Below are 27,849 nucleotides of genomic sequence, written 5' to 3' on the forward strand. Positions count from 1 at the left end.
GATTCAAAGTCAACAGAGTTGCTCTTTAATGTAGAATTTCTGCTCTGACATGCACTGTCAACTGTGTGACAGATGTGGCAAGGAGTTTGGATTTCATCAGTCACTTTGTAATTTCATAGGTTTGAATTCTTTCTGACAGAAATATTTTTGTCATTATTTAATTAATTTGAAAATACTGGTTATTGTCTTTAAATGTCTGGCTAAGCCTTGTGCATTTCAAGGATCCTAGTTGCAAAAAGCTATTCCACGATAATAATAAACGTCAATCATTGTCTTAATTGGATAGCTGAATGAGTACAAAATGTTGAACGCAGTAAAAACAAAAAAGAAGAGGCGTCTACAGGCATCTTTTTGAAAAACAATGTGTCCTAGTGTTTTGTGTTTGGATGGGTTATGTAGTAGGATCATGCCACTGAGAGAAAAGTGACTTAATGTTGGTTTCACCCTTAGAATTTTTGCTTTTTAGTTTTGTCTTTTCTTTAAATGTGAAGCATTCTCAAAGACTCATCAGTAAAAGGTTTAACATAATTTCAACACAAAAGCCTGCAGATTACAGGTGGTATGCAAGCACAAAACCAATTGCTCTTTGTATTTCGTGCTCCTGCTGCTTTGTGCCACCACACCTGCATCCTGACTTCCATGACTCTCCCAAGAAGCTGAAACCTAAACACTGACTTTGAAAATAGTATAGTATTAATTCAGATGTGCTCGAGAGCCCACAGGTGCTGTTATTATATAGTCAATGGGGCAGAGTACATGCCTAGTGGGAGAGCTTTGTGAAACCCAACCTTCTATTCTCTGTTATTCCAAATCTTGAGCATTTTGTTCCCTATTTCTCATGCAACCCAAGAAGGCAGCAAGTAAGCAGGCCACGAGTACAAAATTCCCCCTGTCAAAGCTGAATGTAATGACTTATTTATTTATTTATTTTAATTAATCGTTTAGAGGCCACTCTTCACCGGCACACTTTTTTCTTTCTCACCAGAACACGGCATTACTATTATCTTTGAGGGGATCATTTATAATAACCTTCAAAATAATGTCCTCATTAGACTGATTGTGTTAATGGTGTATGTCAAGCAGCTTTTGATGACATTCAATCTCAAGACGAATGCCATAGAAATGGAATAGTAAGGAAACTGAAACACAGCTCTGATAAATTCTCACCTTGGTGCAATTGCTTTCACAAACCAATTGGCTCTGTTTGATTTTGTGTCTGGAGAGTGCAACACGCACCTTTTTGTCCATTTCTTTAATATTCTTGTGGTATATCGCATGCCACATCACCCAGGAATGCATTTGGTGTCTTGTTCTTTCTATGCTGTATTCACGTACTGCTTATGAACCTTTTGTTCTCTTCGTATTATTTTGAGTGAGTCTTCATCAGTTTTGTTTTTCTTTTTCCCTTCTTCCACCCACCCTTCATCTCCGTCATGCCACTCGTCAGTCATGCCACGGTTCACGGAGCAAGTTGAGTCTGCGGTGGAGGCCTTAAGTGCAAACCCCTCACTACCTGTGAATGACAATGAGTTCATTGACGCATCCCGGCTGGTATATGATGGTATTCGTGACATTCGCAAGGCTGTCCTAATGATCAGAGTAAGTCATACTGTTTCTTTCTGCTTCTACAGCACAACACTTGATTTTCACCGTGCCATGAGCTTAAAACAAATACGTCTTCTCCTCTTTCTGTTTTGTATTACAACTTGAGAGTGGGAGTAATGCTTCCAACCGTTTCCTCACTGGAACATAAATAAATGCTGTTCCACCTCAGTCTTTTTTCACATGTATAGAAAGATTTACCTCTGGCAATGTGAACAAGCTGCAACTCATTGAAAACCACACAAGGCATTAATTTCATGTGGTGTGATTTAAAGAAATGATCTAATCCACAACTTTGTGAGAGACCTTGGTTGTTGTAGTGTAGTGATACACCAGCTGATGATTAAAGTGAAGGGGGTTAGTCTAGGGGCTAAGTTAAGTGCATCTGATGAGATTAAACAATGATGTCATTGACAGAACTATAATTGTATTATTAATCACTCATAACTGTGGTCTGGATCAACAAGTACTCAAATTTAATGATACTCCCTACTTTTCCTATATCTACAGCAACAATCTTCCAAGGAAAACGTATGACTTATGCCATTGATGTGTGTTGGACTTTTCATTTCAGATATGCACAATTGCACTTTTGATAACTAGAATGAGCATTCTGGATATCTGCAATAGAATGAATTCTCAGATAACTCCCATTGCACATATCTACAATTAGAATTATGTCTAGAAACAATGCAATTGCAGACATCCACACATGTATTGTGGATATCCAAATAGATAATAATATGCCCAAATGGTGCACTATATTTATGATTGAATTGTACAAGTAGGAACAACAAAAAAATAGAATTTTCCTCCTGGATAAAAAAAAAAGTGCTGTTGTGGACATCAATGGCATAAGTGATGCCTTTTTTTTTGTTTTTGTAGTAAGAGTGATGTTGTGCATATCTAGACAATCCAATAATGTTATTTTGGATTTATTTTATTACCATTCTGACTTGTGAGGACACAATTTTGATAAGGAGAAATGCTATTATGGATATCTCAAATGTAATTAAAGATAGGACTGTAGTGCGATTAAATGTTAAAAACAGCTTGCCATGAGTATATGGCCACTGGCCCGTGCATCAAATGCTGCTTTTAATGGTATGTGAGAATCTGTATATGCGTGCAGTCCTAGAAGCCAATGATGAACTTGTCTCATGCAAGAGCAGACGTAATTGACCGGGCTTGCAATCTAGTGCAACAACAGCCTTCGTTGTCTGTGGGCTAATGGCCTTTGCTTGAGTAGAACTATAACTGAGACAGATGGTAGTTGGGTACCTAATTGACTGACAATGAGCTAACAACAAAACCCACTCCAGTTATAAAAAGAAATGGATATTTCTTTAGGCTTTATAGTGTAACTAGTTTGACGACTCAACACTGCCAAATTCAATTTTGTATATTTTAACAAACTAAATAGATTTCTTTAAACAGCATCTCATCTGTAACAGTACCTAATTATGCATTTACAACGTTGAGATACAATGTGCTGGTTGGTTGTATTATGACATCTTCCATTATTTTCAACACTTTAATCGTGCAAATTGGAATCATTAGTCTTGACGGCACATTTTGTGTTGACAATGGTGCTCCAAAACTGCCTGGGCTCGCATGAATAATGCGGCTGAGACAGACAACAACCAAAGGAGAGAGCGACCATTATACAGTATTTGCATTCTAATAAGCAGTTGATTTAAGATGGAGGTTTTAATTAGCATTCTTGAGTTGGACTGCGAGCCAGAGGACTACATTCACTTCATGCATACCCCATCCTGATTGATTAAGCTGTTAACATTGGGCCTGTGGGACGAGTTGAACAGTACCGGGTGGGTGGGTGTAGGTGTGAAAATGTGTTAAAAATAAGAGGATATATATATTAAATCAAATTAATTCTGCAATCATTAACTGTGAGAAGGAGATGATGATGATACTCGACTCAAACATCATGCATTATATTAAAAATATGATGGTTATCCAAGGAGTTGCCAGGATTTCTTAATCAGATTTTTGAGATAATCATTGAATTTTGTGTTTAGTCAGCGGGAAATGCCTCCATTTCTTAGCTGGGTAGTTAAGGAATTTTTCAACAGCATCTACACAGCGATCTACTTAAGCTTACTCTTAATTGCTTTTGTTTGCAATGAGGTTAAACAAGTGTATCAAAAACAATCATTTCTATCTAGAAGAACCATTTGCTTAGCTGAACTGCCCTTTAGTGGCACATTTTCCCTATAAAATTAGACATTCTACTCTGAGTCCAAAGAAATATGAAATATTGCAAATCAGCCCAGTCAAGCGCTATGAGACAACTTCTCTAGAGGGCATGTGCAGGCACACGCACGGGCTTGCACGCTCCTTCTCAAGCCATCTTTCTTCAAACCCTCACATGGATGCACGTCACAGTGGCCCACGCTTAAATCAGAACAGACAAGTGTGTGGTTGGGGCTACTTAAGATGGATAAGTCTTTAACCCCTGTAAGTGGTGCAGAGGCAGCCTTTGTTGGATGTCCCTTGAATATGTGACAGGCAGGCAGAGCCCTCTCCCCACCTACGCTGACATCAGAGAATATGTCTCAAAGTCAGGGTGCTGCTGACAGCGAGATACAGGGGGCAGCTGTCGTTACCTTATGATTTGTGCAGTGCTTCACGGCCCAAGGTGATTTTGCTGGCTCTGTCTTTAAAAAAAAAAAAAACTCTACTCATAGAGGCTATGAGAAGAATGTCACAAAAAAAAAAATCAATAGGCAATTCTGCTATTGGACTGCCATGTCCACATCTTCACCTTGGTCCATGTCTACTCTTAGCTATCACACTTCCGATATCATGAGGCGATCATATCTGCAATGCAGAGTTGATACAGCTGAAACTGAATATTTCAGCTTTCACCCAGACAGTTTAGGGTCTGTAAATCAAATATTGATTAAAGCATTTTGCCACAGTGTGAAAAATGGTTTTCAAATTCACGTACTGTGCCAACAGTACTGTCTTGACAAAACCCCTTTTTAATTAAACTGCAAACTATTCTGTCACATCTCTACAGTAGTCTCCCATTGGGTGCCCACCACGAGCTATCGTTTTTGAGCCTCCCATATTCACAGGTTATCTGGCGCACAGGCCACAGCAGGTGATATCTCTGCCCCACTGAGCAGCATTGTCTGGATTGAAAGAGATGCCTGTGAGTCACCACAGCTTTGTACCTGAAACTATACCCCCATTCCCTTGAGAACAAGAGCATCTCTACCTTTCATAAAGCAGTGTAGGGTTGTTCAGAGACATTCAGCTATTTTTAAACGTGATGCTTCCAAATCCATTACAGAAGGGAGGTATTATTGAGACAGCTGGATAAGCACAAGTAGCAGCGCAGGCATGATAATGCATCTTTATCTGTCCCGACATCTTCTTTGTGCCCATAACACCACCAAATTCAGTTTCCTGTCAATCAGTATTGTATTTTGACTTAAGAATGACCTGCTGAGATTGAATTTTTTTTTTTTTTTTTAAATGAATATTTATGAAAGAATGCTTGCTTGGAGCTCGTTTTGGATTGAAAGCCCGGGGACGAGGTGAAGGATCAGAGATGAAATAGCAACACTTTTGAAGAACACAACTCATGCCTCACCCGCCTTTCAACAGATAGCAGCGACAGATGGGACTCTGGAGCATTTTGCTCCCAATATGTTTCATACCAGCTTGTACCTTCATTTTCCCTCTCAAAATGCACAGGCAGCACATTACACTTGATTTACAAATTCATTTAGCGTTTACAGTTCCTTGTACCAAGCCAAGGGGAAAAAGACATTTATTTGAGGCTGCCTGGCGACAAGGCATTTCTCGTAGATAGTAAGCAGGTTGGTTATTTGAAATGGCTCCAGAGGCTGTAGTATGCCAATATTATTTTATGTTCTAAATGTACAATTAACAGCTTTTTCTGACCTTTTCTCCTTGTTATTTCTCTCCTCCTCTGCTCCTTTCTCTTTGTCTGTTGATCCATTACAGACTCCAGAGGAGTTGGACGACTCTGACATTGAGCCTGATGATTTGGAGGTTGGCAGCAGGACCAGTGTGCAGACAGAGGATGACCAGCTTATTGCTGGCCAGAGTGCACGGGTAAGATGTTTATCGATTTATTTACAGATATTCCTTCCTCTGAACTTCTAAAATCTTTAGATGTCAATTAGCTCCACCAAACCTGATGGGAACTGTGAGATATATGCGAAGGAAAATGCATACATATATTGAAAAGCACACATATTTATACTTTAAGATTTTCAATTGGATATTTAATTAATATATTTCCCACAGAAAAGAGGGTTACTTGAAGATGGTTAAATATTTACTCAAACACTTGTTACATGCTGCAGTTATGGAGTTGAATATTGCCATCGAGCTTGAGTAAATTCATGCTGCATGTTTGAAAATGCATTAGAGGAAAAATGTAACCACTTGCCGTGTACAATAACATGTATTTCAGAAGACTTCATAATCAAAAGAGCAATTTAATATCTCATTTACAAGGCTGTTGTCGAATGTAATTGTACATATTCTTTTGTAATTATACACTCAGGTTGATATTGTCAGAGCCTCTGTTGTTGTTGTTACAAACACTCCACCTCCATTGTTATTGATAATGGATGCACAGTTGGCTTGGCTCCACTATAACTAGTCTATCCCAAGAGTTTTTCCTCCTACATCTCTTGTTTATAACTGGGGCTAATTTGTTGTGTTGATAATTGTTCTTAGGCGCAATTCAACGACACTAAGTGAGGTCACAACTTTAGAAGATTTCAAGTATACTTCAGCCTCTAGTCCTATAACATACTGTTGATCTGTCCATGATCCTCCAGTCTAAATTAGGACTTCGGTGGGTAAACGCAAATTAATATTTTGTGTATTACATCCTCTAAAATGCCTGTTATGAAAGCCATTTGTTCTTGTTTTTTTTTTTCCTTAATTTTTTTCAAATATGTTGATTGTTCGGGTTAGACTTTTCAAGCACTAGGTAGCCTACCTCAAAAGCCTCTCAGCAGAAATCGAGTCTGCCGTTGTTCATCTTCATAGAAGAAATGAAATGAAGTGTTAAAAAAAATACTGTTTTTTCTCCAAAGATTATCTGCCTGTTTTGCTAGGCAGGGGCTTTTCATCTTTGCACTGGCCTGAACAGCTTTCCTCAACCTTAGCTGACTCAAGAGAGAGCTAGACCTATTTACCAGTAATGGAATGAATGCTCTTGCGATGATATTTCATTTCCTGCCCTTAAGTGTCTGCCCACTTCAGCCCCACGAGCCCCTTCATTGAATGTCTGATTGCCTGTTTGGAAAAGGTCATTTACCTATCAAGCCCAAGAGGATGGATAGACATGGTTGTAAGCCCATTTGCACATGGTATAAAGTAGCACTAAACAAATGTGCTAATATTGATCATCTTCAGCAGCATAGAGTTCAATAAATATGTATTTTTTTCCAGAAGATGTCATATATTTCCCTTGTCCTGGAGTATAGTGATAATTTAAGCAGGTATATAAAATTCAACAATGTATGAACAAAGTTAAACGAGTACCACAGTTGTATAGTGAAACCTAGTAGCACAGTGTTCTCTGCTTTTATCTCACACACCATGCTCTTGCCTGGAAAGGAACTCCATGGAAACCATAGGAGACAATGTAAAACAAAATACCCTGGAGACAGAAATGGCTTCTGTAAGCGTATGTCGAGGTCCAGAGTACTAACCCTGTACGCTTTCCATAATTCCTCCTTCAGGCTATCATGGCCCAGTTGCCCCAGGAGCAGAGGGCGAAGATTGCCGAACAGGTGGCTAGCTTCCAGGAAGAGAAGAGCAAGCTGGATGCTGAGGTTTCCAAGTGGGATGACAGCGGCAACGACATCATTGTGTTGGCTAAGCAGATGTGCATGATCATGATGGAGATGACAGACTTCACCAGGTGAGTTTGGACTAACTGCTTGGCTCACACCCAAAGCCATTTTTCTTCCCCAGCAAATAATGGCCCATTTTGTAATTGTAGACATTTTTCCGGTAATGAATGAAATCTGAGTAATTGGGTTGTATTATGGTTGCACATTTAAAATTTGTAGCCTCTGTCACAGGGTTGACACATACGTCATCTTACCAGCCTCATGTTCATTTTCATTTCAATAGTTGTGCAATTCAAGCAAAATACCTAAAGCCCTAATGCATGTTTATGTTAAGCCAAATACAATCACCCAAGCCAACATTTGTTTCCCAACGTTTCCCCATATCTGCACAATACTATGCAGCCACTTTAACACTACTGTTCATGCATCAATGCTCTTCATTTTCCTTAAGCGGCACTGTAGTTAGGATTTTCTTCTCGATTATTTTTCCTTCCTCCCCCAATCTTAATATGCATAAGCAGTGCATCAAATCTCCCTCTCTCTGGTACACGAATAAAGCCGGGTATGCACTGTAAATCTTACATGGACTGTCTCACTCAGCACAGCTACTATAAGCTGGCCAAATGCACACTCTTCATCTTGTTTTTTGGGACAACAATATGGGAAAAAATCATTGTTTATCTGAAATATTTGGTTACCGTGTTTGCTAAAAACAATTTTGTTTCATATTTCAGTTTTATTGATCTCTGCACATGTGAGATCTCTATAATTTAACCAACGAATGAGAGAGAGGAACCTTAATTTGAATTTATTCAACATCACAGAGACATCCGTGATTGAAATGATGGCGCCAGCACCAAAATATAAACAGAAGACTGGAACAGATTTCTCCCTACCGAATGAATGAATCAATACTCTTACCCTGACAGCATATCGATAATATTCACATTACAAACATAACAGGAAGGATGTGCATTTTGTATATATTTTTTTAATTGTGAACATACAGTACATTGCTGTCCATGAGGTTGTTTTTCGTCGCTGTGTGTGGTCACATCGACTCTTTCTGATTGAGGTTGGACAGCATTTCTATCACTGCGTGATCGTCTAGCTCACACAGGGTGAGTGCGTTTTGTGTTTTGGTGTGTGTGTAGGATGTGAAAAGACATTTGGACGAGCTGACAGTAGTTGTATGACTGTGCCTTTTTAAAATTTCAAGTGACTTACTCAGAGAACATCGGTGCCTAACTCTGAGTCACATCCGTAATGGCGATAAAACGCTGCCTCTCTATCTTCATCTACTGAATGGGTCTAATATCCCGTCTCCTCGGCCAAAGAAGTACAATACTGGAAAGCTGTGGTGGAGTTTTAAATAGTAATTCAGCAAGTAATCTGGCTGAGGTCACGAAGAAACCTGCAATTTGTATTTCCTGCTTATTCATCCATAGGAATAAGGAAACAAATAATTGCTGCCTTTTGCATTACATCCACTGTAGAGACACGCATGTAAATGCAATGCAAATCATCCCGCTTTCATCTCGGAGTGCCATCCATGTTTCTTTATTAGATGCCGTTGGCTGAACGTATATATTTTAATGTGCTGTTAATTGCAGTGGCATCTTTGCATCAACATAAAGGCTGCTTTGTTTCTAATGAGGAAAATAGCCCCTTGAAGGTTTTTTAATACTGCATTTAGTGGAAAACATTTTCTCCACGTGTACCATTACAAGCCTATTAATGATGTATTACTTTTTATGAAGTGAATTTATTCATTTTGTATGAATCCAAATGTAGTTTCAAGCTAGAATATCAGGCAAAAGAAAAAGTATTTTTCAGAATACAACATAGATGTGAGACGTCTGTGTGAAACTGTTAAGTACTAAATGCAAGACTACTCAGAAAGGTATTGAGGTGTTGCTGAACATCAGGTGCATGAATGGGTGAATGTCAGTCAACACTGTAAAGCGCTTTGGATAAAAGCGCTATATAAATGAGGACCATTTAGGTGTCCATTTTGCTAAAATGTAGCTGCTCACCTGTCATCCTGAAAGCCAAAGTCATTCATTGGCCAGTTAGGCTAAAGAGACTGGTAACATGTGGACTATTCACAGCCGTTTATGTTTGAGCGGTACAAGAAGAGAAATGTTTTCTTTTGGATGCTTGACAAGGCATTTTTATAGGCAGTGGCTGGATTTTAAACCGTAAAAAAGCCTTTTATCTCCAGCATTTTTCATCTAGGGCTTAATAACAAACCGCCAAACAACCCTAAATCATCTTGAAACAAAACAGATGTTCTTCATTTGGAATTCCGTTTGCGTAGTTGGATATCATCAGCAGCTGACGTTCTAACTTAAATGTGTATTGGAAATGCACCATGGCTAACTTGTGCCACTGTCGCGTGTCCCAAGCTTATGTTGATTGTTCACGTGGTTCTCCTGATTTGATGTGTGTGTGTATAATTGGATTTGCATTTTAGAAAGTAAGACGGCAATTCCAGTGGCAGATGCCAGTTACTTTGCTCTGAGGGAATTTAGAAGCAGGCTTGAAAGCAAACAAATGTGTTTTGAAAGCGTTTTCAATCAAAATTGATTAGTCATCTGATCGGCTCCTCGGATCAGCCTTTTATAGAGAAAACCAATCAAAGTATTTAGAATGAATATCAGTGGATACTAATCGTCTTATATTAGTAAACTGCACCCATAACCTGATCGAAGTGGTGCAATAAACTTCGGCAAGGAATGTGCGTTTTGTTGTTTGCTTAACAATGATCTCTTGGTTACCTCTTAATGGGTTTTGGGTCATAAAAAGCCAATTAACCCAAACTGACATCCCTACCTTGGTTGCCAAGTTTTGAATTTGGATAGTGTTAAGCTTTATTGTCTTCGTGAGGATCAATATGGCCAGATTCGCTGTCCGTAAGTACATTATATTCTCTCAGTAAGTGCCATTAGAAAAATAGTTTATAAAAAAAGCTTTGTGCACATGTTTGTTAACGTATGGGCTTTGTGAGACTTTGCAGTCTGTATATGCCAGAGTGATTGTCTGACAAACCAAACATGGATGATTGTCGTAATGGAAATATATCTTCACATTATACCCGACTCGCACATGCAGCAGTAGCGCATGGAAGGTCAGTCGCTGGCTAATTCAGCCAGGCCCAAATTATTGCCCCCTTAACCTTGGAGCTGGCACAAAGCCCTGCCAAGGTTAAAGCTGTGCAAGGTAATTGTTCTGGACGTTTCTTCTGACATATCTGCCGAGAGCTATTCCTGCATTGCTTATGGCTGTTTTGCGTCTCATGAATAAGGCATGTGTGGCTTGGACACATGCAACATATTTGGTAGCCACCTGTCTTGGAGCATTCTGCGCTGTGGAGAACTGGGTCCGATGTGGCTTAAACCCATCTGGATGCCTGGCGCTGTTACCAGATCTTAAGTCCCAAGTTTCTTTTCTGTGTACAAATTCACTACAACAATCTTAGAAGGGGGTCCACTTTCTAGGAGTTCCCTTCCTTATCTTCATGGCCTCTTTGTGTTTTACCCTAACTTTACTTACTTGGCTACCGAGGCAGAGCTAGAGAAGGAATTAAGCAGCTGGCCCTTTATTTGTCACGGCATAACGAAGGCATATTTTTAGGAAGGAAAACGATGCTTAGGAGAAATCAGTGGTTGCTGTATTTATGCACGGTGATGTAAGGTTTTTTATTGAGGCAAACTACAGCATAACACTAGCAACACTCTATTAAACACACTCCATGTAGGGTTTCTCCCCCCCCCCCCCCAAGAACCCATCACAACGCCTCCAGCTCTGTCTCTAGGGGTTGACATGTCCCCAGAGAACATCCAGTCTGTGCTCTGATGCGTGGCCCCTTCCACAAGGACCCTGACTTGCTTTACAGCAGAGCAGCAGAGGCAGAGCAAGAGAGGGGAAGTGTCGGTGATGGGATGGGGAGGGAAGAGCAAGCGAGAGAACAGAACACAAAATTCCATCTGTTCTGAGTTGGATGGCTCATTTTTTAGCCTGGAGAGAGCAGCTTTGAATCCAATTTGTGCCCCGTGCCAACTGTGTCCCAGAGTCCCTCGTGGGGGCAGAAAACAAACGCAAAGGACTAACGAGCTTTACAGTGGGTCAGGTCAGGGCTGGAATGACCTGTACTTGGGACAGGGTTAATTTGGCTCTGGAAGGGTCAACGGTGGATTCTTAACTTAAGGACAATAACCAAAGTACTCTCATCCCTCCACTTTCAATTATCTCCTTATTTTTTTCTTTGGCTCTCCTTTGTCCCATTCTGGGATGGAATGACTATACAAATGACAAGCTGTTGTGGTTTGTAGCTTTTTTAAATTTTTTTTTAGGGCAAACCAACATTTCTCTGCCAACAGACACGAAACCAGTCGGATTTGAGTCTTATCCTTCTAATAAACCCTTTAAAGCGGCTTGAATAAAAAGGCTAAACAGTACATTGCTTAGCTTCTGTGCCAGTCTGATTTTCTAAACTGGGAATGTGCTGACCGCCATCTCCTGTTGGTAATACACTTGACTATGGATACAACCCCACTTTAAAAAATCCAAACCATGCCTTTCAGTTATTTCCCAAATTAGTAACCTAAGTCATTGCTTTTTGTTGAGTGGGCATTTCTATTTTAAAAACCTGGGGAAAAGATGGAGTTGACCTTCAAGTTCCTCTGTATAATTTGTTTCTTATTTATAATATAAGGTAGATTGAATATATAAAAAAAGCATATGCCACTGGTGACCGCTATAATAGGATGGCCTCCTCAATCCTGAATATGATAGTGCTGCCAGTTTCTTAAAAGCATACCAACATATTTTATGTTCATGTGCAAAAAAAAAAGGACAGGAATAAAAATTGGTTAACCACCTGATTTTGTAAGCGGGGTGATTATGCTTGAAAAGAGTGCGATAGCACAGCACCATGGTCCCAGACTTTAAGGACAGCCCTGAGAGTGAAGCCTGCCCCTCTGCATTTAATGGTTTTTAAAACGTGCTCAGCTCTGACTGAACAATACAGCGCCAGACTGTTGTTTTATGTTTGTGGAATCGTCTGTGCACCAGCATACACATGCATTTGTGACTTTTCGCTGAACTATTCCCACGAGTCATGCTTGTCTATACATACTTGCCTCTGACAAAAAAGAAAACAAACAGCTGCTTCATGACTCAGATAATGCTCCTGCATATTGAATTAAATCAGAAATGGTGACTGATCTTTCCACATTGTCTCCCCAGAGGGAAAGGGCCACTGAAGAATACGTCTGATGTCATCAGTGCTGCCAAGAAAATTGCAGAGGCAGGATCACGAATGGACAAGCTGGGCCGCACCATCGCTGACAATGTAAGTTGTTAATGAACCTCCATCCCAAAGGGTTTTGATGTAGACTACACCTTTTGTGCTAGCGGCCCTAATATATAATTAGAGTTGTGTCACATCGACACTGTCGGGGCACAGTACATTTACAATAAGGGCAGTAACACATGATGTTGTAAAATCACATGTTTCATGCAGGGGGAACTGCTTGAAAGATGTTGTTAAATGAGAAGCTACAAATGAAGTAATTTAAACCCTGCTCCAGTATCATATTAACTTCGCTTCCCTGTTTTTTTATGGGTTATTTTTTTTTCAAGTCTCAACGAATTAGGCCTATGTTTAATTGCTGTATTGGAAGACAAAGGCACATGCGTCCGTAATCCTTCCAGCACAAGTACCGGTTATGTATCAACAAAGGTTGCATTTCATCTTGTGATGGTCACTAATTTACCTAGGATGTTACATTTACTATCTGCCATCTCCTGATTAGATAAACAAAGTTGATATCATGTTTATATTTTAACAATTTTAAAAGATTATGCACAACTCTGCTCCCGTGTTGCTGAGGGAACGGACTTTGCTATGTGCTGTTGTACTCATGCAGAGATTGAAAAATTAAAGCATTCATACTGATTGCATCTTTACACCCCTTCCCTTTTGTTTTTAAATGTTGCCCATAAGAGTGCTGTGTGTAAGCCAGATTCAAAGATTAGGAAGCACACTTTTATCATGGAATATTCTGTGTCCTTAATACTTTAAGAGCTGTATACAAAGAAAGTGGCAAACTAACATTCAGCCCATGTTATTGCACGTTTTGCACAAATAGCATTTATTTGTTTCAGGTTTTCCCACTTCTCATTTGCACATTTAGGAGCAAATCCAAGTAAAAGGCTTGCACAGCAGAGCCCTTCAGATGTTAACAACTGCTATGATTTGTATTATTCATGAGACACCCCTTACCAGTCTTTGCCAATTTCTTTCAGGATCAAACATTCCCTCCCTCTCCCGCGTTCTTCCATCTCCCACTCCCCAATTCCCGATTCCATCATCTCTCCACATCTATCCCTTACCCCAGAGACCAAGCTCCTTGACATTGGGAAACACACATTCTATTATCCATGGCTTCATATTTCACTTAAATACTTGCACTGTACACCTCCTCAGGGAGACACTGTACATGATTTATCCCCCAACTTATTCATTTGGCATCTCTTAGGCAGAGACGTATTGCCTCTATGTCTGCAATGTGTATACATTTTGTTGTTAAATCATGGACGAGTTTAGTTGTGATCTTTGCAACAAGACATGGTTGTCAGATTGAGGTCTTATCCCGTAAAGACATTGGTTGCTGTGGTTTAGATGTAGCAGCTGTGGTTTCCTTCCATTTCTATCCGAGAACACACAGTCGCTCAGAAAGGCACACACTGGCTTTAGATGTTTGCTGTAAGATTTCAATTTCGATAACACTGGAGGCTTTGTCAGTCTCTTTTGCTCTGGTTTCGTTGACACCCTTACTGATAATGTTGGCAAAACGTTGAAACAGCATTGAGCTTAACTTTGTCAAGTAATACATTAATTCAGGTTGCATTTTTCAGGGCTAGCTACAGCACATGGATTTTAATGCTATGCATTGGTCATTAACAAATCTGTTTGAATCTGTTTAGCACAATAAATATTTGTCTCTAAACAGCCCAGGTTTGCCTACACAAGGTAGTGGTTTATAATTGATTCATGGATTATGCAGTTTGATTTAATTTATAGTTGGGGTAGTAATTCTGAAGTATATTCCATGTCTAGGGATATTGAGGAAAAACATGTCCTAATAAATAAAATGAGGAAAAATAAATACATAAAATTGTTTTAAAGATGTATAAAGACGTATTATGTATATAAAGTCCCTCGCAGTCTGACATAATGAGCTGCTGCCCTCCAAGAGCCCTGCACGTCTGATATTTTATTTAAGGTGACGTCAGATCTTTAATATTAAATGCCCATGTCTATCACAAAGTAAAAGTCTTATCTGTTCTGACCTAATTGCATCTGAATGATCTGAATGGGGAATAAGCCGTTCTGGAAAGTGACTTTTTAATGCCTCACTGCCGCTTTTGAAGATGCTTATTCACTTTAATGAAAACAGTGTTATCCCCCAAAGAAAACAGATGGGCAACTGTGCAGGTGTGTGAGTGTTTGTGCGCGCGTGTGTGTGTGTGTGTTTATGCCTACATATGAACACGTCTGTTGACTGGCTCACATCTCCACGAGCTCATGTGTGCGGACGTGTTAGAATTGTGTGACGCTTTTCGTCTCCTTTCCTCAAGTATTTGTAGGTAACCCGTTTCCTTATCTTGTCCTCTGTGTATTCTATGTTTGTCAGTGTGTACACTATTAGGGGGTTTTGGGGATTGAAGCACTCAAAGTATGAATAAATGAAGAGGGTTGGCTGGTGGAACACAAGTGTTTGCCAAGAGTGAGGACCCCTCCAGCCTCTGAACCCATCCAGCTGTCCCTCCTTAGCCTTTCTCTCTCAGCAAAGACCAAAACACAAGTACACCAGGCGACACTTGCCCATAAAACATCAGCCAGGGCTCCCAGGGATGGACATTGAGGTGGGGAGGAGAATGATGGAGAGATGGAAGTAGAAGGAAGGAGGGAGTTTATTTGTGTGGAGAGAGGAACATCCCTCCTGAGACATGAATCCATTAAGAGTGCTTCGCCTTTTAATTAGCAGTATAATTGCCAGGTGGCAGTTTTTTTTTTCTTTTTTCTTTATTTACGCAGGCAGTTTATATTTCTGTCCATATCTCTAACAAAGCAGGAGATGCCACAGGCACACGAACAGCAAAGGCATGGCATGTTGGGATGGTCTTCATACCAAGATGCATACGTACTTACAGAGAGTCAGAGGAGCTGAGGCAATGCTGGGACTGCTCATTAACCTAGGCATATTAATCACTTGTGCTCTGTGCCTCTGGCCTGGAGGGCCTATGAGGGTTTACTCCACATATAAAACACATCAGCAGATGGTCCCAGACTGATAGCACGGCATCTCACCACTTCCTTCGCGAGGCTGAGTGTCATGCCGTGTTTTCCTCGCATGTATATTGTTTTCGGCCGAGATGTTTAGGTGGACATGTTCTCGTTTGGTGTTTTTGAAAACACTTAAATATGTGTAATAGAGCCTTATTAAAGTTTAAAGAAATGAGTGTAGTGCAGAGATCAGCTGCAGGATTTAGGTCAGTGCCGTACAAAGGTCTGCACTGCAGTTTATTAAGAATTTATGACCCGCCTCTGCAGGGCACCTTATGAGAATTCATCTGAGCAGGCTGGTAAACAAATAATACTATGTAATTGAGATTTATAATGCAAATGTGTTAGCCACTATGTAGCCTATAAATTTCTGCTGCTTGCCTGCTCACCACATAAACACTTGCATGTACACATACCAACACATGCACATAAAATAAGGCTTGCATATTTAGAGAATGGGCATGTGCTTGCTGTGTGTGTGTGTGTGTGTGTGTGTGTGTATGTATGTGTGTGTGTATGTATGTGTGTGTGTGTGTTGTGCAAGCTTTATTCTCATGATGTATACTGACATACATAGTGTACTTTTCCCATTTGCATTCAATCAGTGGAGATTTATGGTGATCCATGGGCTCTGTTGCCGGTCACAGTCTAATCCCGGCTCTGGCCCTAGACGCTTTACAGCAGACAGGGTTGTAAATTACCGACTGCAGTGGAGAAGCAAAATCGCCAAGAGAGCCCACAAATTCTCAGCTCAGCAGTTCAAGGGTCAGCCCTCAGCCAACTGCAGTTCAGCCCAACCATGTGAGGCCCACCTTATTTGCTGGTTGAGAAAATGTATCACCTCCCAATTGATTGTTTTGAAAGGCATTTAGCCGTTATAATTCAATATTTGAATGCATTGCTTGTGGATCCTGAAGGCACAATAAAAGGAGTTTGACCTGTAAAGTGCCACATTTAGCAGCCAGGGAGCTCTAAAGGGTTGATCATCATTTGGAGGAACATAGAAAGAACAGCCCAAGGATCGTATTGTGATGGTTTTATGACTATGAATTGGCAAGTCAAGGTCAAAAGCACAGAAGGGTCTGGCCAATTCTGAACGTCAAAAATGAATGTATGAATGTTTTAACATCCCCGATAGTACTTATATACCTATTCTGTAGCAGCCATCTTACGGTAACAGTTTTGCTTACAAGTACTACAGTGAAATGTCTGACTGGCAGGTGCAGCAGGAACATTAAGAATTGATGAGGGCCATTTAATTGGTCCCTGTGGTTGCCTCTAAAGTTGGTCTTTTTGGCTTGCGCCCAGCTTGATTTTTCTTCTGTCATACCCAGAGACTCTCTGTCTGCTTCAGTGTCACATTAACATTCCCGAGTGCCAGCGTGATTGAATCGGCCCCACGCAAATATTGAGCATCTTTATAGCAGACATGGTGAGGAGAGGAGATCTGGTTATCATCATTCTGTTTGAAATGGATTTTGATTGGTGTTGGTAGACCATGGCAGATTTATATTTAGCCATCAACAGTAACATAATCTGCACCAGACTGACAAAATCTAATGTACAGCACATTAACTGGAAAGCTCATTAGACTAGACGGAGTGTGCACAGAAAACACCTGCAAACTCAACTTCGTCAGATGTCTGCTCTACTCAAGGATTTATCCAGCAGTAAAACTCTTACATTTCAGCATTTCCTGAAATTCCCTTTCCTCAATATCATCTATCTTCACTTATACTTGGTCATTTTTTATCATTGTATTCACTGCCATTGTTTTGAAGTTTTGAATTATGTGTAATATATTCAAATGCTTCAGTGTATTCACCTTGAAGCGTCTGAAGACTACAGCTAGGAATCGATCATTTCCTGTCCCTGCATGGCCACAGCTTCCACTTGAGTGGCCTTAACTAACAGAAAGGTCTCTCCCGTGCTTTGTTTCATGTATCTCCTTAAAATTTCCCATGGATCTCAGTCATCTTATTTTACCCAATGGCAACACACTGTAACATGTATCTCTGCATACCCTGTGGTAGTTTGGATGTGTAAAAGCAGATACAGGTTCCCGGTGGCTTCTTGTTTTGAAGGTCCTTTCTAAAGTAAAATTAATTATCCACAACCTTCTACTGCACACAAATGTCAGGTTTAAAAAAAAACCTCCCCTTGGTAGAAGATTTGTATGTTAGCACAGCGAAGCCATGTGAAAACGGTTAAGATATAGGGTGATTTATAGGATTCACGTTTAGTTATGTCGTTTGGGAAATAAAAACCTACTTTTTTTAGCTGTTATGCTGTACTGTTTCTGGCTCTCTTTTAACCAGCCAGGCTAGAGGCTAAAGCAACAGGCAGAGTCCTTTCTGTGAGAACACTAGGCAAAAACACTCAAAATCCCCTCACTGGGATCTAAGGACAATGGGAAATATCCATTTTCTCTTCTTCATTTCACGGCAGGACGCAACATCAGAAAATACCTCTATATTCACCGTGCTGTGGGTGCCCCCCCCCCCCCCCCAACCCCACCAAAATGCTGGTTTGTCAGTAAATATTGGAAATTGGCATTTCCTCTGGGTGATGCGTCCTGAAAGGTCAGTGCTGGGCAGCGGCGGGAGCAGCACAGTGGCTCTGCCTCTGTCTATAATGGAATTCAGCGGAACTGTATGGCATTTCCAATGATGGGACCTGACCTTCCTGATCATCATTTATATCATGGACATTACCCAACACGTAGCCTAGTGAAACCCTTTTGCTCAACATCCTGCTCTGTCATTGTTACTGCCTTTTCTTATATTGTAGGCTTTGTGTTGTCAAGGGACAAAGATTCATGCTTTGGTCTCCTCTGTTGTTCTGAACCTTCTTCAGAGCAACAGCTTGAATGCCAAGCAATACTAAATAGAGTAAGAGCTACCCACACACTGATGAAGTTAAACCTGCATGAATATGGAACTTAAGAGATCCAATTAGCACATTTGAATAATGGCCTGCTACCCTTTTGACCCAAGTTTGATGTTTCACTTTTTTTTTTCTGAGAGGGCTTTTAAAGTCGGCAGTGAAGAAGCGAGGGCAACTCCACAAGAACCATTGACATTTCTACCCGCACTGCTGGCTCCTTTCTGAACGATGGTGACTCACCTTTTCTATTAGTTTGCCTTGAAAAGACACCCCGAGTCTAGTGATGAAGTCTCTAGTGTCCCCGCTCTCTACTTTGCCATCTCTCAATATGAGCTGACAAAGCAAGGTTAACTGTGCCAGGCCACGACTGGCCACACAGTATGTGGGGCGAACCACGACGCTATGTCATCATCGGGCCTGAGAAACATTTTTTACGACGGCACTCGGGGAAGATGGGAAAAAAGAAATTACAATGATGGGCTCTAATGGTTGAAGTTTCTATTAGAAAATAGCATAACTCCGTGGGCACAAGAGTGATGATCTTTTTGTTTTTCACAGCAGAGAAAATTTTGTTTCGTGAAATGGTAATGAATTGTTTAAATATTGAGGCTGCTGGGTTATGGTGATTGCACAACCTGCAGAGACATTTACATATAAGTTGAGCAAATACAGCTACCTCATATGCCCCATTTATTTGCACTATTAATTATTCATACCATTGAGTGTAAAAGCAGAGAGAGAAAAGCTCTCTTTGTGAGATGTGAGTTACGTTCGGATACATCTGCTTTGTGGAAACGCGCCGTGCAGGTAGCCGGCGAAGTACTTAAACTCCTGAAACGATCGGCTTGTGAACACCGCCTCGAGTTAATCACAGAGCCGTGCTTCCATTTACATTACCAAAACAATCCAAGGTGTTCTTGTCTCTTCCCTGTGCAACTTCTGCATTCACATGTCACACTCAGAGAAGCCTTGTCGGGTTTCCTGAGTGCCGAGTGAAGCCAGCAGCTGAGCTGAGTATGAGCACAAGTGATGCTTTCACAGTGCCCTGCTCTCAGCCGTCTGAATACTTCCCCAAGCCCTCATTAGCATGGCTGCTGCATTCAGCCTCATCCCAGGTCTTTGCTATTGCATGTGTGTCTGTGCACGCACACACACACACACACAGACACACACACACACACACACACTATTACTTACTTAAATCCCCCCCCTCCCCCTCCACAACTACAGTTGAATCCTCCTGTCTGCGTCCCGTTTCCCCAGTTGGATTTCTCCCCCTTATTTACTCCTCCATACTGTTACCCCTCTGGCTCACTCTTCATTCTAGTCTTTTCTCCAACTACTTATTTTTTTTTTCTGGTTCTTTCCTCTCCTTTTTTTAACCTTCCTCCCTCTCCCATTTTCTCTAGTCTCTCAGCCATGTATGATGATCATCCCCTCCAGCTGTCTTTCCCCACATCTCCTCTTGCATACCTTTCTTTAATAGAATGTCAACTCTTACATTTCCCTCCTCTCTACTGTGCCCATCTTTCTATTAATCAGGAGTAGATAATGGTGACGGAGAAGTCCTATTTTATTAATATTGTCAGAGGACAGCTTAAGAGCTTTCAATAAAGAGAGACATAATTGTAATTGTTTTAGTTGTTCCTTTGACCTTTTAATTAGTGTTTATGTGTGTAAAGGGTGGGTTTCTTTGAGCATGGTGAAAGAATGCTGCTTGTGTCTTTCTGTGTGTGTGCTTATTTTACTGTAGCCACCCATCACTCTGATGTATGATGTATATGTATGAGCACAGCTGGCCCGGCGGTGTGTTAATGCATGGTTGTATGTCTGCGAGTGAGAGCACCGCATTCAGAGAAGTGCTCTTTGCTGGGATGCAGGGATTCTGATGCGCTCAACAGGATTAGACGCGTCAAGTCCCTAGTCCGTTTGAAGTGTGAAAAAAAAAAAAAATCTTGATCCCAAAGATGTTCTTCTTCCTCCCTTTTGCATAGAGAAACGAAACAGGGGATTTTCCTCACCCTATGTGGATTTAGTGTGCTTTAATAGTGCTAATGGCCATTATTGAGAGATACCCATTTTGTCATTTGCTCATTTATAGCCAGACAAAATGCCTCTTCGGTTTGTCTAGACGCATGCAAACACTCGTCAGCACTGACCTCACTAACTCCTTCCCGCGCAGATTCCATCAATTAAAAGATTGGCTGCTATTACCTCCCTTTCACCTTTTCCCTGCACTCAGAATTAACAGCTGCCAAAGGACTCCTCCTTCAGACTGCCAAGCACCTGCATATAGTGGTGTTTCAGCCAGTTTTTCCTCTTGGCTCGCTCACACACGCACAGTCACCCCAGTGCCTTTCACAGGTAAAGCTAGTTTAGCAGGGGTTGTGCAAAGCTGCCACTCTCTGATTCTCTGTAGCAGCCCATCAGGATCATCACTGACATACCGTTAGTGTGTCAGGTCACTCTGCTGAGATCTACAAGCGGATGTAAAGCATCGCAGCCCCATCGGGGTGTTTACGTCTCTCACTTGATGAGCATCTAACGACTACTGTGGCCTGATTACTCTGCTGGCAGGGGGCTTGTTTAGCAAACTAGGAAAGAGATTGGAAATTATGTTTCAAGGAAGAACCCAAGTCTAATTATGATGAGATGAAATCATTCAAAAAGATTTACAATGCTAAATGGTATGCATTTGTGGAGCTCTTCGTATACTCTTACTTTCAAGTTGGTATAATCATTTTTGGGGGGGATTTCTTGCAGGTGATGGATTTGTTTTTAATTCTCCAATGTATTCCACTTTGTTGAATTTTGTCGATATCGTAATGCCTTGTTGAGAACAAGAAAAAGAGGCCTTTTTTTTTTTACTTTATTATGGATCCGTGGCCTCGGTTTCGCCACACATTTTAAGCTTCCTCTCATCCATTGTGTTATTCCTCTGAGAATTAATTGTATTTATTGAAGCCTGTTTGAGTGCCTCTTCAGCCCAGCACTTTATTCACACCTTTGCACTTAACGTCATGGTTTAAGTTGTTGGGACAGAAGGTTGTCACGGTTGTTTCTCACAAGAACACAGATTACTGACAGGAGGTGTGATGATGACTGTGTTACAATTAGAAAAAAAAAAAAAAATCTTATCTAAGAACATGGCTGCTGTTTACGATTTAGATCAAGTAATTTTTGTTTTCTAAAAAGACTTCACACAGGATTATCACCACCACCTAAAAGTAATTGATTGACAGCAGTGTTTACCTCCTATTAGAATTTGCATTCTGTGTGACTTGATCATGCTTAACCGTGTGAAGATGAGTTATCAATCTACCAGGTTGTGGGCGTGAGTTTGTCATTTCAGCTCTGAGCACAGCCCTAATGTGGGTGTCTATCTTACCTGTCACACTGCTGCTAACTCATCTTGATAAAGTGTGAGATCATGGCGTCTGTAGAATCTCATAAATATTCAGATTGACTTGTACCAGCAAGTCACAAAAATTGATTCATGGTACAACGTGCAAGCAGGTAGCATCACAACAACAAACCCGTTTTTCTGTGCTTGTCTACCATTTGATGCGATCTGTTGACACGTTGTCCCTCTCCTTCGCAGTGCCCCGACTCCACCTGCAAGCAGGATCTGCTGGCCTACCTGCAGCGTATTGCCTTGTATTGCCACCAGCTGAACATCTGCAGCAAAGTCAAGGCCGAGGTGCAGAACCTGGGAGGAGAGCTGGTTGTCTCCGGGGTAAGTTCACCATCGATTTAACCGTGGACACCTTCACTGCGCCAAAGTTACTAACCCACGGTAACTAGAGTGGCAGAGCAGATGAAATGGTCGTGACTGACTGCAAGAAGACAGAAAACAAACCATTAAGGTTTAAAAGCATTTAAAAAAAAAAAAGAGTAAACATGTAAAGCAAGGTCTTTTTCCGGAGCCTTAAGGATACACAGTGTGTTTTGGCGAGAAGCGGTGAATGTAAACAGAAATGCATTTGTTTACAAAGAAAATTCTTGCTAGAAAGATAATTAAATCAATAGAATGCATCGGCTACCTTCTAAAGATTTATTATCTGGCGTTGCCCACGTAAATTTAAAATAGTAGGACTTAATGGGATAGGCTGTTGGTTGTGATTAGTTAATGATTCATTCTCTACACCGTAATCGGCAGCTCGCATTTTATGTTGAATAAACAGATAACAGCAATAACGGTTTTCTCTCTGCTGGAAAGGGCTAATGTTGCCCAAATGTTTCCTAACCCTTTTACTACTCTAGATAAGACAGAACAAGGCCAGTGTTTACACAACCTTCAAGCATTAATTAACCACCTACTTGCCGGTCAAATTAATTACAATAGGTTGTCTTTGTGGGCAGGAAATGATGAATTCCTCCTTCCTTTCCGTAGGCTGAATGAGCTCGCGTTTCCAACACTTCAGTCAAGTGTCACCAGTGTGTCTGAAGCTATTAAATTGTGGAGATTAAATTAGTGTGACCTTTTTCCATATTCTCAAATTCCTCACTCCTGTTTGTATGCCAGACAAAGTCTGAAAGGTTGTTAAATCTTTTGTACAATCACTCGAGTCTGGGATATTTCCCCCGGAAAACATGCAGTACAGGACAGGAAGACATTAAAAAGAAGCACACGTTTTACTTTCACGTCACACAAACTGGAAAGGTTAACGGTTTCTCTGGTGTTCTCTCCCCGTCTCTTCCATGTGCTCAGTTGGACAGCGCCATGTCCCTCATTCAGGCTGCTAAGAACCTGATGAACACGGTGGTGTCCACCGTCAAGGCTTCCTACGTTGCGTCTACTAAGTACCAGAAGAGCAGAAATATGGAGGCCCTTAACATGCCAGCCATCTCCTGGAGGATGAAAGCCCCCGAGAAGAAGCCTCTGGTGAAGAGAGAGAAGCAGGATGACGGCCAAACCAACAAGGTGAAGAGATCCTCCCAGAAGAAGCATATCAACCCCGTGCAGGCTCTGAGCGAGTTCAAAGCCATGGATAGCATCTAATCTCGCCTGGTTCAGGAGAACAAGAAATATTGACCAATGAGTTTATGTATAGGTAAAGAAAAGGTTTTATCATATTTGTTCCATCTTTGCATAGACGACCTTCTGTTTGACCCATTATTTTTTTTTTCCTATACTGCCTCATTTCTATTCCATAAATTCAGGTTTGCTCTTGTCTGTAGCATTAACTGTCTCTTCTCTGGGAAATGCAGTTAGAGGGAAATCAACTGGACAAATGCATTTTCTTTTTTCTTTCCTGCTTATGGGAGGAAGGAGAGCAGATTTCATAGATATTATTATAAGAACTGATTCCAAGAGGCTTTGGATTATTTTGTATTCTAACCAGTTTTATAATGATGCTTCGGGGTCGCTAGTGTTTTCCACTGCAGTGTTTGATTATAATAACTTCTGTACTGCAAATATCAACTATGCAACATCTGTCTGCCTTATTTTCACTTGAGCAATAACTAGTTCATTTGGATGCGCTGGGCTAACTGGTAAGATTTTAAATGTGTTTTGTTTTCCCCCCTTTTGGAAGCAAAGTCAACAAATGTCCTCGAGTACCTGCCTTTTCTAACTTTATACACGTTGTTATGCCACTATAAATCGTTCAGATAAAACTGACCTAAACACTATTTTCATTGCTGAATTTGTACTGATAAACGTTTGGACTGATCACCATCATTTCTTTATAATTTAAGTATCTCAAGTTGTATTTTCTGACTTTTTTTTCATGTTCACATCATGCAGCAAACTAAGGTGGTTCTTCCCAGCCTTCTGTTTTGTTGCATAACTGATAGATAGACACTAGAAGTTCAGTCAAACTTTGTAAATAAGCCCGGACTCCTCAGAGTCTGGGAGGACCCAGGACAATAAGTAGACCCCGTGTTGTTATTTCCCAAAGCCGACAAGCTTCATTAACTGTCAATGAGACCAAACACCTTCGCAATCTAAGAATGTTTCCATATTGAGGGATCAATATGTTTTCTCTCCACAACGCTGGAGGTAGGCGGAGGAAAGGAGGGGATATCACTGACTTTAAACTCTGCTTATTGTTAATATTCCTTGAACGCTTGAACACTAATCAAAATTTTATGTGAGGCACAAAAACTTTATAGAAAAACTAGAAACAATTTGCCTGGAGTTGGAGCTTTAATATTAAACAGGAGAGAGTTTATTTTTCTTTAACTTGGGGTAACAACCTTGTGGTGTTTTCCAATCATACATAGTATTCTGCTGCAGAGTGGTGTCCAGCGAGGCTCAGAGTCCACTACTCTGGTCTGCGGGCCGAATCTTTGTTTTGCTCGTTTGACATCTGTGAACTATAGCAGGATGGGTATGTATGATTTACTGACAGGTGGATTTCCTTTTTTGTTTTTTTGTTTTGTACTGTAGAACCAAGCAGTTTTGGCAGTTTTTGTCTTTCACTGCTTTTGATTTTGAATTTTTAATCTTGAGTGATATCAAACAACTTTGCTGTGGATTTGTTTTTGTTATTGAGAGCTGACTTATTAGTGCACACATTTATTGTATTCATGTGCCTGCTTTATATCTTAATAAACAATTAAAATGTAATGGCTGTTTTCTTTATCCTCAGACTGAAGTTGTTTTTCTCCCCCTCCCTTGAACCTTACTTGCCTCCCATGCTTTGTTTTGCCATAATATCAGATTTGTGTTGTAACGAGGAAAGGATAATCCCTAAAGAATCGGTTTAGCCCTGAAAGGTAAAATGACTTTTGGCAGACCCCCAAACATGCTGCTCTGCATAATTAAGGCACTATATTATGAATACGTACCTCCCATAAAGTCTGCATTACTGACTTGAGGCCTTTACGCAGTGTGCTATTGTAACTTGTGTAATTGGGTTGTGCTGCTGTTGTGGGTTATTTTCTCTTAAAAAGAAATAAGTGCAGCTTTTAACATGAAACGAGTTCTCCAGTCTTGTGGTGTCTCTAACAATAGCCTGTGAAGAGAAATGCAGTGGGAAGCCGGAGAACGTGCACAATGTGAAGCTAAATGTATCTGAAGCAAGAAAGTATCTGGAAGTGAATATCTATGCTTTCCAAAATGTTGAAGTAATTGCACATCAGAGTGTGACACAAAGTCCACTTGTTCGTTTTCTTGCACATGCAAGTCCATGTTTGGGGTGATTATTCTTGTTTATTAATCTCCTTAACTCATCCACAACCATTACGGATTTTGATTTATGTTTCCCAGAATAACTTTGAACATCCCATAAACAATTGATGTGAAGATGGAGAGCACAGCAGTGGCAAGAGAGTTAGAGGATTTCTGTAAACTTGGCCTGACGACTTTGGCGATTAAAAGGGTTCCTTTGCTTTAGGTTGTATTTCACACATCCCTTTATAACACCAGATACATTGGCACCAATGAATATGGATGAGTGTTACTGAACCAGAGCTGGAAATGAACACAAATAGCATTCTCTGGTGTGAACTGAGATGTTTAGAAAATGAATGGTAACCTGAAAATCAGAACTGGAATCATACTTGGGGGGAAATATGGCACCTTTTCCAACATGGTTTGGAATTGTGCAATAATGAAGTTCTTTTGGGGACAACTGGATGTGTTGTGGCACCAAATAAATAAATAAAAACAAGCAATGAATTGAAAGGATGCAGGAGGACCCAACAAACATCATTGCTCCGTAAATATCCGGCTCTCTGAAAGGACAAAGAACAACATTTGTGTGGTGACAGGTGAAAACCCAACATTTTGTGGTTATTTATTTGGTCCAGAATTGTGGACCAGACTGTCATAAGTGCGATGGACCCTTTTCATGCTGCACATTCTGCACTGATATAAATCATTACAACAACAATAAGTGTCCCAGTTAGCCATATCAGTGAGCCTGCACAACACCAGCGAACTGGATACAGCATCGGAGCTCCTCAATGTCAAAACAAACAAACACAACCCTTACAGACACCTCCTTCCCAATGCAAGTTTGTGGGAAACTTTTTTTGGGGGTCCATCTCCATCACATGACACACCTGGAAACTGCAATTCCACCATTTGACCACTATGTAAACATTTGCTTGAGAGCCTGGACCCTCTTCCCCTTGCAGGCTTGCACAAATCCCAGCTCAACTAAATGGAATGCGGCCATCATCAACGCTTCCACCTGTGCGCTTTCCTGAGACGACAATCCAATATGGCTGCCGTGAGGCGTCTCTGCAAGCGAGAGGGCGCGAAAATCGAGTTAGCTGGATAACTAATGTACTTAGTTGAATTAGTAGTTTAAAGTTTATGTTAATTTTCTTTTTTTAGTGACCCAAGAGTTTAACACCTCAAGAAAAAACCCCAAAGGGTTTCCTACCTGTCGTGGACCCGTCCGACGCATGCGCAGACCGTGGGACACCTTGAGTGCATTTCTGACATTTTATTTGAAACTCGTACAAAAACAGCAAGTCATGCTTTACACACGGAGAGAGCAGCTATAGTTGCATAAGCGGGGGTCCAAGCCGACCTTCTCGAGAGAAACACTATCTGCAGAGCTCAACAGACTGGAGGCAGATAATCCGGAGACGGCTCCTCCACACCTCCGCTCTGCCCTCAGCTGTTCCACTGGTAAGTGAAACTTGACTTATTTTTTTTTACCACTGGTATGTGCTATTGTTGTGCTTGTGGATTTTTTATTTTTTGTAATTTGCACATGCGTGTCGTGCCTTTTGTTGCTGTGTTGCTGTTGATGGATGTGCTGGAAGTTGCTGGTGTTTATGCATTTCTGATTTGATGCGTGGAACAAAAAAACAAACCCCTCCTGATGGCTTTGAGGGAGTTCCTCCTTGTTCAGCAGCCTTGAGGCCCGCGCGCCTATAAATCTTGTTGCTCGTGCAGTTGTGTGGCACGAAGTGGGACGCGCGTGGAAGTGGTATTTGATTGAGAGCTCTGTGCTTTTAAATATGAGGTTGGGAGTCTTTAAAGTTTACTGGTAGACGAGATGGACGTTTGAACACAGGACTTGTAATCCACGTGTTGAGGGTCTGAACTCGACTTTGGGAGGTGGATCTTAGGTTCCCACAATGACCACACTCATTATTATGAATATAATTTTAAAGTAGGCCCTTGCTGACTATTTAGTCATAGTCTGACTATGATAGTCTCCAGGG

The 27,849-nt window shown here is 40.9% G+C and overlaps 1 protein-coding gene across 2 annotated transcripts in view; it reads left to right on the forward strand.

Annotated features, from left to right (window-relative positions):
- The window catches only part of ctnna1 (catenin (cadherin-associated protein), alpha 1), a 69,847-nt gene extending 44,556 nt beyond the window's left edge, over window positions 1–25,291 (forward strand). For both annotated transcript variants that reach the window (XM_084009066.1, XM_084009067.1), the window contains exons 13-18: window positions 1,448–1,599; window positions 5,602–5,712; window positions 7,362–7,543; window positions 12,726–12,831; window positions 22,319–22,453; window positions 23,429–25,291. In XM_084009066.1, coding sequence (XP_083865192.1) covers window positions 1,448–1,599; window positions 5,602–5,712; window positions 7,362–7,543; window positions 12,726–12,831; window positions 22,319–22,453; window positions 23,429–23,719 — 977 coding nt within the window. In that variant the 3' untranslated portion in view covers window positions 23,720–25,291. The remainder of the gene's footprint in view (window positions 1–1,447; window positions 1,600–5,601; window positions 5,713–7,361; window positions 7,544–12,725; window positions 12,832–22,318; window positions 22,454–23,428) is intronic.
- The last annotated feature ends 2,558 nt before the right edge of the window (window positions 25,292–27,849 follow it).

Source organism: Eutrigla gurnardus (genome assembly GCF_963514095.1).
Source record: "Eutrigla gurnardus genome assembly, chromosome: 5".
Classification (NCBI taxonomy): Eukaryota; Metazoa; Chordata; class Actinopteri; order Perciformes; family Triglidae; genus Eutrigla; species Eutrigla gurnardus.